This window comes from Ammodytes marinus (genome assembly GCF_949987685.1).
Source record: "Ammodytes marinus genome assembly, chromosome: 3".
NCBI lineage: Eukaryota > Metazoa > Chordata > Actinopteri > Uranoscopiformes > Ammodytidae > Ammodytes > Ammodytes marinus.
The window spans coordinates 20065656-20078393 of record NC_137232.1 but is presented as its reverse complement, the minus strand read 5'-3'; the positions used below and the strand labels follow the sequence as shown (position 1 = coordinate 20078393).

General features: G+C 39.3%; 1 protein-coding gene across 1 annotated transcript in view; it reads right to left on the bottom strand.

Annotated features, from left to right (window-relative positions):
• Positions 1-3112: 3112 nt before the first annotated feature.
• LOC307248381 (roundabout homolog 2) overlaps positions 3113-12738 on the bottom strand; it is a gene marked incomplete at its 3' end in the record, with an annotated part of 48432 nt that continues 38806 nt past the window's right edge. Inside the window, exons 16-26 of the mRNA XM_080024781.1 lie at positions 11829-12006; positions 10049-10261; positions 9066-9108; positions 8828-8964; positions 8144-8434; positions 7013-7151; positions 5818-6089; positions 5482-5583; positions 4443-4589; positions 4024-4145; positions 3113-3124 (exon numbers count right to left, since the gene is read on the bottom strand). Of these exons, the coding sequence (XP_079880907.1) occupies positions 3113-3124; positions 4024-4145; positions 4443-4589; positions 5482-5583; positions 5818-6089; positions 7013-7151; positions 8144-8434; positions 8828-8964; positions 9066-9108; positions 10049-10261; positions 11829-12006 (1656 nt within the window). The remainder of the gene's footprint in view (positions 3125-4023; positions 4146-4442; positions 4590-5481; positions 5584-5817; positions 6090-7012; positions 7152-8143; positions 8435-8827; positions 8965-9065; positions 9109-10048; positions 10262-11828; positions 12007-12738) is intronic.

Here is a 12738-nt window from a genome sequence, read left to right as displayed (position 1 = left end):
TTTGTCTATTTGCTTATATAAGAGTTTTTTGTTGTCCCTTTTATCCACGAGAAGAAGCATCACCAGGGAGAAGGACTATAAGGCAAATAAGCCATGGCTGGAAATCCTGTATACATACAGTTGAATATTGTGTAAATGTAACAATGCCCATATGTATCGTCCCTGCCAAATAAATTAATATTATTTTCAATCTTGTGTGTTTTTGTGGGGTTTTCTTTATATCGCGCTGTGTTTTTCCTCGGGTACATACTGTAGACCTTGGTTGAGAGTCACTATTCTAGATGATTATTATCATTTTTCCAGTTCTTTCACGCTGTAGCTACGCTTGAATATTTGACCTTCAGTATTATGTTTGTGCAGTCTTTGTCATTTGGAGGCTCTTTTCACATGTACCTGCTGAGGTGAGATCTCAGTTTAAAACGTGTACGGTTCTGCTAGTACAACACAGACATTTTGGAAGGCGATCCTAGATTAATATGCAGCTTACAGTGTATTGTGTGTTTTAGTTCACATATGCTGAGAATGAACTTTAAGTAGGTGACAGGTTAAAAGTATTTGCATATTCCCAATTTCTGGATATTTGTTTTATGTACATTGTTTTAACATCGTAATGTTAACCCTACTGGCCAGTTAAAAATTATTTGATAGAGGAGTTTCTGAGACCAGTACATAATCAACATGATGGAACATTGGAAATGGTAACGGTAGGAATAACATTTATATTGCTAATATTTTAATATTAGTAGTTACTTATTGTTACTATTTTTAATTATAGTTGCTTATTCCGTACCTTATTTTAATTTTAAAATCATGTTACATATGATATGGCAGGCATATGACAGTAAAGTAATATCTGAAACTCAACATTGTATTGCATTTCACAATTCAATCCGAATTAAGCTTACCAGAATGCCAAATTCACTGTTAAAATATAATTTATATATTCAATATAATTGAACAAATTTATGATTGAGATGTAGAGTGTAAATTGAGATTATTTACTTCTTTTTTATGCAAACAAAGACAGAAATGCTGTTTGGAAAAAACAAAGAACCAAACAAATTGAAACTTTCAAAATGTTCTAAAGTATACCTTGTTGATATCAATAAATGTAATGTATCAATAAGGGTATTATACAAAAAATGTATACATTTATTTTTTTAATTGTGTATCTTGTCTTAAGGTCAAATGAACATTTTACTATCGGTTGATATACATGATAGAAATAGTTTCTATAGCTATTGTGTGTGTGTGTGTGTGTGTGTGTGTGTGTGTGTGTGTGTGTGTGTGTGTGTGTGTGTGTGTGTGTGTGTGTGTGCGCGCGCGTGTGTAAACCACAGAGACAGTAATCCATGCTGCAGGCCTAAAAGCATAAAATGGTAGAACCCTTCTAAATTGCATCGGATTATCATATTCCTCCTATCCTGGTGGGACCCAGTGGGCATTTGCCAAAGGCAGTGGAGTTCATCTCACTTTCCATGCCATCCGACTGCCTACCTGCCAAAACACTGTAGTGCTTCAACTGATGAGATCTGCACACAAGTGGCACATAAAGCAGAGAAGGGCCCAGACATGAAGAAAAGCCTTTTCATATCAGCTACAGCTACATGAAGGTTCTCATTAAATCATATTCACACGTCTTCTCACAATACTGCAATCTGAAGATGGCATCAAATCATATACAGTTTTTTCCATCAGAGAATTGATTCTACTGCATCACACAATATTGTGTGTTTTTTGTGTGTGATAGCTCTGTTTTGGCAATTTCCATCACATAAGACTTGCCAGCAGCTCTGTCAGGCATGGAACTAACATGGTGCTATGATCAGCATGCTAACAAGATCACAGTAATGTTTTCCAGATTCCCTATCATGGTTTGGCTTGTTAGCATGCTAATTAGAAACAACTTTCAGCCAAGGCTGACGGGAATGTTTTGCATATATTTAGTAATTTCAAGGGAATTAAAATGGATTGTCAGAATGTAGTCGTTTTATAAACATAAATTAATGAATTGTGCTATGCCATTCATCTTTAATAATCACTTTCAAGCTTTTCACTTTTCATGTTATCTTTCAGATTCCTTGAACATATTTTACAGAATAATGGACTATTTCGACCATGACAGCTTTGACGATCCTGCAGATTTCTTAGTCCATAAAACTCTGAAGCACTTAATAAATGTCTTCTTTAAACTTGCCTTGTGGGCCTTAGCTGCCAAGAGGGGGAGGTAAAATAATGTATATTATTTATATATTATATAAGTTATTTTTCTTCTCAATGACATCTCCACGGGCCACAGCTACGACAGTCAAAAACCGATTGACAAAATTACATTTTCGACCTGATGACCTGGCATTAAATTAAGTTATAACATTTGACTGCGACATCAATTTCTGCATCAAACTTCATGACAATCCATCTATAGTGTTTTCACACATGAACAGAAGCATTTTTTTGTAATAAATGTTTTATTGGTCAGTTTAAAAATCTCAACAGAACTAACACAATGGTGTTCTACAGGGATATCACAATACACAGCCACACATATGAGAGATAAAAACAGTAACACACACACAAACACTACATATACGTATGCACTGACACACACGCACACACACACACACACACACACACACACACACACACACACACACACACACACACACACACACACACACACACACACACACACACACACACACACACACACAATAGTTTATCAACCCATTTTCAACCTCATATCCTCCCCAGTCTTTCGTCAAACACAAGTCATCATGGTTTCACGGTCGGGATTAAACAGAAGATACATTCATTGATCCGCTGTACAATAATGTAATAGTTACATTTAAATTTGTTGTAATATATCCGAAAACATCTTTAAAAAAATTGCAAATGGTATATACACGAAGGAAGGGTGAAGCAAATCACAAAGATGAAATCATTGAGATGCAATAAAAAAAAGTTTGTGAAAAGGCAGATGGCTAGCCTTGACGCTCTCCCTTCTCCCATCTTCAGTTTTTCATAAGATACCATGGCAACAGATTGATGGTTGGCAAAGACAGGAGATCACGGAGGAAAAAGGAGGATGTCATATCATGTATTTAGCGTTTTTTTACATGAGGTTCTGAAAGGAAACAACCACAACACAGAGAACAATGGCAGCGATAAGGATCAATTAAATACAGGTTATATACAGACTGTTAAATTTGTGATTGATTGATTGTTTTAGGTCAATACCAATATCAATATTTTAGCCTTAATTGTTTTATGCGCAAACAGTTTAATTAGAATCCCTTTAATTTTCATATTTATTTCTTAAATTCCGATTAATATAATGTTCCAATGGTGGCCACTTATCAAACAAATAACATGATGTATTCAATTGTTCAGCTGATATAAATACAGTATTGGGAGCGTCAGAATATAAAGTAGCTCTGGCTGGTTGTTGAACTATTTTCTAAACATGTTTGAAACATGCTTTTCTATGACTAACCCAGGACACACATTTCTGAGTATTTAATATTATTATTATTTTTGAAATAAATATGATCAGCTTTTAAAGTAATACTGAAGATAGAAATGAAAAGCGAAGAAGTGGATTATGTTTGCAAAAGTATATGGACATTTTGATTATTTTATCTCAGTTGGGAACATTACATCACTAGCTTCCTTAACAACAAGCTTCTTAGAGATTCCACCCTCTGTCAGTGAGCAAACTACAAAGGTTTTACAGCCATCTTTCAAGATTACAGGAAGCCATTCTCACCTTCAGAGGAGAGACTGTGGGGAGTGCAGTCCCTTTATGGATGTAGTCCACCTATTAATGCGTACATGCTTTTAATTTTTTTAAACACTACCCTTAATCATGTGCAAAAAGTACATTTACACAAAATAAAAACCTATTTTGTATCAGGTGATCAAATGTCAACACAATTTAGAACTTAATCCCACGAGAATCACCTGCCATATCAAGGTCATTGATACAGAGTCTGTTTAGCAGTTCTTCTGTAAACCCAGACATACCTCATCTCTCCTCCGACCAGCGGTGGAGGGTCGTGGAAAGACTCCTCCGCCCAGGGACCCGTAGCCTGACATCTGGATGTTGGGCAGGAAGCCGGACTGCCCATATGGGATTACTTTCTCATCTGCAGATGACAAACAAATCACTCAAAGTTACAGCTGTATTTATATAGGTTAAACCCTAAGTGATGTTGCACACTGAAAATAGACCCCCTGCTACTAAAAAAGCAGAGCAACTACTATGGGATAATAAGAGAGCATTAACGGGTAAGCTCAAAGGGATTTGTATGAAGCATCACAATAATATTTCTTTCTGGGTTCCAGCTGTTGAAGCAATACCACATGTGCTGTTGGGATTGTAAATTGTTCTTTTGTCTAGACAGAATGATGCTACAGAAGTGAGTGTCACATACTGTACTTACCCTCTGATAGCCACTTTGTAGGTGCTCTTCGATGGGGTGAGAAATGTTCTCCCCTCTTCTGCACAGTAGGTGAGTCACTCTCCTCTTTTCTGTCACAGTTTGGTCGGCTGCGGCTCAAAACATCAGCCAAGAGCTGCAAGGAGGCATCTGTAGGGGGAGGGGCCGGTGGAGCGGGAAGTTCTGCATATGATCAATCAATGGTAATAATGGCTGTTTTACAAGGGGTGGATTATGTGCAGAACTAGTTCTGGCCAAGGACCAGTTTCAAAGGCAAACATTGTAGACACAAGAATGTTTCTGTTTCCAACCTTGAAAGAATACGGCACATAACACAAAGTCAAACTCTCGGCAAAAGAGCAATTAAGCCGAATGTAACACGTTTTCCTTTTTTTAGACTTCGACATTAGCAATAGTACGGCTTGATTAGAGTAACTGGTCCAGATATAATGTAATCAGCATGCCAAAATGCTCACAATGATAATGTTAATATGCTGATGTGTAGCAGGTCTAACACTTACCGTGTTAAAAACACTGTGAGGCCCTAAGCTATTTTTTATTAAATTTTTGGTTCGCCTGGATGAATGATCTAATAAAGCTTGAATGCACAGTCAAGCTATGAACATAATTTCTTTTAGGACAGCCTGGGCTATAAGAATATTTGTGCTGTAGTGTAAAATTGGTGATGGGACCATACCAACTCTCCCAGAGCATTACTGTCAAAACAAATATGGCCGTTAGCATCAAAGCTAATGAGAATAAATAATCGATAATGGATCAAACATGGATAAAAGTATTGGATCTCTGGGTATTGTTTTTTTGTGAAAAGCTACAAGTAAGTGCTACAATCACACTCACAACTTTGGAACTGCACTACTGTTAACTTCCAAGTGGAACAAACAAATAAGGAGCTACGATGTATGGTTTAAAAGTTATTAAATCGTTAATAAACTATGCAGATTATTTTTGCATGTGGCAAGCTGGTAATATTCCTATTTATTTTTTCCCAAACTAAAACAGAAGTAAGACTTGTGTGTCGCACCTGCTTGGCTGTGTGGCTCTCTTCTGACTGGTCCATCTTTGGGAGTTTTCTTCTTACTCCTGGATCTGTGAGCCTCTGCAGGAGCAGGAGCTGCAGATTGCCCTGACGAGGAAAGCAAAGATCTTATCCTCAGGAATCTTAGACACTTCAGTACACTGAGCTGCACTTTGAACAAATGCGACATGATTTTCATGTAAAAATACTTTCTGTGTTAGGTGACATCATAAACTAAATTATGCATGATGACACTGTGCGGTTGTGCGCTGCCTCTGTGGTCTCTTCCAAAGATGTGAGGCATTTAACGGAATTCAAACCATAGATAGTATATGAACTGACCTTTGCCGAGGCTTTCGCCCTTGAAACCTTCTGGCCAATGGCTGGTGCGGTACACGTCACCGGCATCCCGGGCCTTGGTGTTGGTAGTAAACAGATCCGGGTTGGACTGGGAGACCTGGGAACCAGACTGTTGACGGGCTAAGAGGTCAAAGTGCTGATGCCGAGCGCCGTCTGATTTGTAGGGCAAGCTGGAGAGCTCCTCCCTGGAAGCGTCCATCAGGTAGGTCCTGGCAGGCAGCGGGGGACACCAGTCGTCTTCGTCCTCCTCAGAGCTAGAGGACCAACACTCATTAAGTAAAGTAGGCTACCGTAAAAATAAAACTACAGCTTGTCATTTGGTCATAAACAAAAGTATATGACCTGATAATGGTGTTCAATGAAAAGTTAAGGGATCAGCAAATATATTACAAATTGGTCAAAGTGGGCGTGAAATGCACAAAAAAGCCAAGGGATCACACAAGTCAGCAGGATTAATCTACAGGAGGGCATTCAAGTCTTTACTAAAATTCATGCTCATCTATCTGATATTTCAGTCAGGACTAAAGTGAAGGACATACAAACCATTACTGCCTTAATTAAACACAGCCAAGCTGGCTAAAATATTAAATATAAGAATATATATATAAATATATAGTAAAGAAAGAATTGCTGAAAAAATTATCCAGTTCATATGAAAAAGATTTCGTTAGAGGGTACAAAAACCCCCTCTGTGCTTTCTGTTGTCACTTGGGGGCTAATTTAATGATGGACTTGTCATTGAAGATGGAAAGTACTAATCCAGACTGTCAGATGCTTGCTAATGTCATTACAAAAGACACGGCACACTCAGAACAGCCCTCCCATCCCACCAGTTATGTCTTCCATCTAATGTGTCAGAACTAGTTAGCGAAGACGCCTCCCTCCGCAGTGCCGCAGTGCAGTCTACTCACCGCCTGCAGACACAACTGTTGTTAATTGGAAAACTCCCCAGACACCAAACTTAACGCAAGTTTTGTCTGACAGCCTTGGTGGAGTTACAGGGCGGGTTTGATTTCTATCCGCCTTAACTCTTTCTGTCATGTAGGTGAAGTCAGAGGCCTTGATGCTATTAATAAACTGAAGAGTGAGCGAATGTTAGACAGCCCAATTTGTGTCTTTGCAGGAGGAAAAAAGCAACCTTGATGTACAACTTAATATTTCAGATGATGAGTCTCACCTCTGTTGCTCCCCTTCTTTGTCTGCCTTAGCGAGACCTCTGTCTTTGTTGTCAGGCAGCGGCAGAGACAAAACATCCACCCAGGTGAGAGGAGGCGACTTGGACGAGTACCCAGCAGACCTCTGCTTTACAGGTTTGTCTATGTGGACGAAACACACCAATTCCGTCACGTTGTGCACAAGGTGTAATCACAGTGTCTTTATTATCTTCAACCTGACCCTGAAGTTGACACTGCTGGCTGCTTTAAATGAAGAATATGCCCAACTAAGCATAGGCTTTTAAAAGCCTCCCTTTCTTTGCTAAATAAAATGAACTCTTGTGTAATTGTTAGTTTAATGCATTTTTATTACATATTTTTTAATTAATTTGAAAAATATCAATACGCACACTACACCACATGATCTGATTTCTTCCTCTGTTGCCATGCTTTACGTACTTTAACTATTCATTTGTCTGGTTTCAAAGGCAAAGACATGGTACAATGATGCTGCTTTCAAAGAGAAAGATGCCGGAGAAAGTTGTGAAATGTCTCTGTTTAACTCGCAAATCTCTTTGGATTGGCCTCGATCAAAAATATTTTTGCTATCGATATGTCCCAATATGTAACTGCATTATTTAGACGTTTTCTAAAATTGTCCAGTCTCGTTCGTCCATTGTGCAAATCATCATTTAGCATATTTTCTATTTTGTATATATCATTTGAAAATGATGTGTGGAATAGTGCAGGCTGTACATATTTTCGAGAATCCAGCTTTCCTGTTCTTCGTGTAGCAAAAGTCGACAATGAAAATGTTTGGCATGCATACTAACTGTGTATCAACATGCAACAAACACAAAAAAGTAGAACAGTTGTTGGAAATCAATGTAACCGGGTGTACTAAACTGCAGGTAACCATGGCAACGGCATTCAGGCTTCATGGCACATTACACGGAAACTCTCTGATGAAAGTAACTCAGCTTAAACTGACAGCCATTTAAATTATGGATCAAAATAGGAAACACAGCTTCGTATTCGACGTTGTTAAGTTGCCATCGTATTAGAAAATAAGAAATCATCACACACTCAAACTTCATCATCACATTTCTTTAAATTAAAACAGATAATAGAGAGGAAGGAAAAATCAAGCTCACCGTTGCTTTTCTTGTTATACTGGAGCTTGGCGTATTCAGATCCAGACTGAGCACCAGACTGGATGGTCCACAGGTCCAGGTCCTGCTCTAGCCCCACCAGGGCACTGTTTGACAGCACAGGCTTGCTGCTGTACGGGTCCGGGCCCTGGTTGTAGGACGTGCTGGAGTAGGTGTCGTAGTAGGCCAGCAGGTTGTCCTCTGCCCCAGTGTTGATGGTGCTGTAGATGGGACTTTCGTTGGACGCCGTGCTGCGTTTCTCGGTCTGGCTGGGGTAGTTCATTATACCAGCTGCTGAAGAGCGAATGGTAAATGGTAAATGGACTCCACTTATGTAGCGCCTTTCCCTGTATTTTTTTCACAGATCCAAAGCGCTTTACATTGTTTTGTACACATTTACCAAATCACAAACACATTCGTACACTAATAGCAGCAGCTACCACGCAGGCTGCAACTTAATTATCGGAAGCAATTTAGGGTTCAGTGTCTTGCCCAGGGACACTCCGACATGTGGTGGGGAGACGGGGGATCGAACCACCGACCCCTGCAACCCATTGGACGACACTCCTACCCGTTTCGCCACAGCCGCCCAAATGACCGCTTCACGTTAAAAAAGACAATTATACATTCAGATTTCTGTTAACGAGTTATTTCACCAGTCAAAGCCAAAGTGGGGAGAGTTCTTACTGTTGTAATATCTGTCTGAGTCCAGTTTGCCAGAGCAGAAGTTGACTGAGTCTTTGCTGTTGTGAGAGAGGTTTGGAGTGGGCCAGGAGTCAGCCAGCCAGGGGTAGTTGCCCATATTTGATCCTAACAAGCCCGGCCTGGAAGAGGAGAGGAGAGGAGGTGAGATCATATCAGTGGAAAAAAATACATGGTGATGACACATATTATTATATGAATCAAATCGTCATAATCAGCTTACCCTCCATTGATCATTCCAGATCCTTCGCTGTGAGCAAAGCCAACTAAAAGAGGAAAACAGCTCTCAGTTATGATTCAGCAGAGAAAAATTAGACTCACGTTTTTCAAAAGACTCACTAGAAGATGAAAACATTTATGAGTGCATATTTTAATCGATATTTGATGAAATGAACTAGTGTTGTTTACTGTAGCTAGAGTCTATGGTATCTGAAAGAACAAGATGATAATATAATGCACTAAAATGTTAAAGAAAACAATATTTCAGTCCCTATGACATATTTATTGAAAACATTAAAATGGTATTCTTAAAGCTTTGGGTTGTCCATTATGTCTTTATGACCATGAGCATGACCAAATATCTCTGTCAGAAATGACCAAGTATGTGCTTATGTGACAAAAGGCCATTCACAGTGGTTACTGTTATATACACTTCAGTGTTTTATTTGTATTTCCCCCCTGGAAATTTCCCGGTGGGGATGAATACATTTTAATTAACTGAATACACACAGTGATAGTGCAGTGCGCCGCTTCCTCAAAAACACAAGAAAAAAATTGAAAACATTCATCACCACCCGAGCGGTCCCCAGCGGTCTATTAAGAGCTTTGTCACTGCCACTTGTCTATAAACAAAATCTGACGCCTCGCTGTACAACAACGGAACCTTTTTTTTAAATATTTTTTTCATTTTCATGGACAAGAAATGCATAATGAATACGATGTGACAGAGTGCATCTGAAGCTGTCTAAAAATCCTCCTGTATCATGTCATTGTAACGTTTTCATGCTCTTTACAGTTTATTCATAAAGGACAAATCTCTCTGACATCAAAAATATAAAGGCGTCAAAAAATCCCCCCATAATGTCAGATTCCAGAAACTCATAGGGAACTGTGTAGGGGATATTTTTTCCAGCTACTACTTTGAACATCTTTCATGATGCCAAAACCCATTAAAAAGACTGACGAGTCAAAGCTTTTCCCATTTACCTGCCGGTGTGTAAGCGAAGGAGGTGGTGTAGTGCCCCAGCTGCTTCCTCCTGTGGTGTCGACAGTAGAACCAACCACTAAAGCCCATCAGCACCAGCCAAGCAGCCACGCCCAGCCCCGCGATGAAGGCCGGCTGGCGGACAACGCTGGTGATCTGCTCAGAGATGCTGAGCTTACCGTCTTTCTTGACAGGCGTCTGGTCCAGTGGGGGAGCTGAAAGAAAAGTAGTCCAGTTTAAGACTAAGAGAGTTGTAAGCAGCTTTATTGTAAAATAAAGCATCCTTTTCATGGCATCCTGTTTCATTTAGATTACAACAATCTAGTGACAATTTAAAGGAATAGTTCGACTTTGTTGATGAGAAGATGAGAAGATCCACACCTCTCTCATGTCTGTAGAGTTAGCTTAGGTTTGCACAAAGACTGAAAACAGCTAGTCCGGCTAGGTCCACAGGTAACAAAAGCTGTATATGTTACAAATGTATACATTATATCTTGTTTGCTTTATTGTTTGAAAATGTGGGTATGTAGTTGGTTAAGTGTAACTTATAGGGGAGAACGGGGTAAATTGTCACACGGGTTGGTTGTCACAATCGTTATATCTCGGAACCAGAAGGCGCTGTGTGAAATTTAGGTATGTAAATATCCACAATTGGGGTCAGAGGTCACCTACATAGTCTTCCTTGGAGTTAGACTGCTGAATTTGAGGTGAGACGACTGTTTGTGTTTTTAATGTCAAATTGAAAATATTTAGCTCCTCAGTATTTTTCTTCTAGGCTATACACAATGGGTTTATAACAAAACACTTGTTACCCATAAAAAGTGTGAAGGGTAAACTATTGTTTAGATTGTGGTTAGCAAGCTAATTAGTTGTCAGATGGTTGTTGGCCTTGATGCTAGCAAGAAATTCAAGTTGGGGTGGGTCGTCACATTTTTTGGGGGGTTGGTTGTCACATGTTATCCAAAGGCTGCAGCCAGAAAAGGAACACAATAACGAAAGAAATTGTCAAGCTGTGTCCTCACTGACACCCCAAAGAAGGAGAGAATAGAGCAGGAAAAGGCAGCTAGCATGCAAAAGAAAAAAGGGCAACAAAATCAAAACAACCCAGTGCATCCCAAACTAGACCAGCTGCCAAGGCTACAGTAAGTTATGTAGGCCTATTTGTCAATTTGACAATGCAATTACACGTTCAAATTTTGTTCTGCTTTCTCGTCTTCTTTTTAAGATTATTCCCATTAAGATAACATTGTGACAAACAACCCCATAGTGTGTGACAACCGACCCCTTGATGGGGTTGGTTGTCACAATGTGTAAGGGTGTCTTTGACGATTAATTTCTTCTTTATTACAATAAGATAGAAAAAGTGAGGGGAACACATTTCAAGCCAACACCTTAAGCTTCAATTTAATGTAGGAATGACTATTGAAAGATGTTTAGGTGATGAGCAATTCTCACTAGAGTAAAAAGTGTGCCTACTTACCCCGTTCTCCCCTACTTGGTTAGGCACGCCTTAAATAAAACCCACAACTTGTCGATTTGACAGTTTGGTAGATATTTGTGGATTTCCGAAGTTTAGACATGCTGATTTTGTTACCAGATGCAACCCAGTTCCTCTGAGCACTTTTTTAAGAGTTCTCCTTCAACACATCAACATGTTGTTGACACCTTCTGTTGTTAAGTCTTACAAACAGCATACCACACACAGATTTCACCTGTGGTAAACTAGTACATCTTGCAATATTTTCTCCGTGTTTAGTAGCTGTAACAGTTTGAGTGACTCACTGAGAAGTAGGCTGACTGGCGGGCTATGAGCGCCCACACCCAAGCTGGTGACGGCGGCCACCACCACAGTGTAGCGGACGTCAGGCAGCAGGCCTGTCAGCAGGATGGACAGAACCACTCCGTCTACCGTTCTGTTTATCTGGTTCTCCTGCTCCGTGACTTCTCCCAGACACCAGACCTGTTGGTGCGACAGAAACACAATATATACCATTCATTTATATTGCACACCCCGCGACAAGATGTGGCCTTTCATGTTATCATCACACAACGACGGCGAAAGATGCAGCAGAGATGAAAGAGATGGGGATGTCAACGCAATGACAGCTGAAGGCCAGATCTAAAATCCTGATTTTTGCCTTTTGGGCACTCGGTTTAGATTTTTGGTTGGATAAGAAATGCCACACTTTGTAAAATACGGAACACTAAAATTATGTTAAATTATATTAATTTACTTTACCAAAACATAAGATACAAAATATTTAATACATTAACTGAGTAAATGTAGTGTGCATTGCATGGTATTGTATTGGACATTTGCACACTGGGCCAAGTAAGGCTGCTGATCTTTTGAATGTATGTAAATTAAATAGTGGTATGATTTATTGCTTATGATTTCAAGTTAGGCCTATCACAAAAAGCTGAATAGAATCACGACAAACATTCAAAAACAACTGCAAAATGTAATCAAAGTATCAAAATAATAGCACTCTCATAGAACGGTAGTGGCATTTCAATGTTGCAGCTGATTGACGTTGAGCTAATTTTAACAGCTCTATTTCCTAATGGTTGATTTTATCTACAGCAATCATCAAATGAGCATGCTGTTTGTTTTTGTGTCTGACATCTTTATCTGCGAGTATCTTAAATAAATGTTTAATATAAAGTACGATATTACATTTGCTTCTGTAAA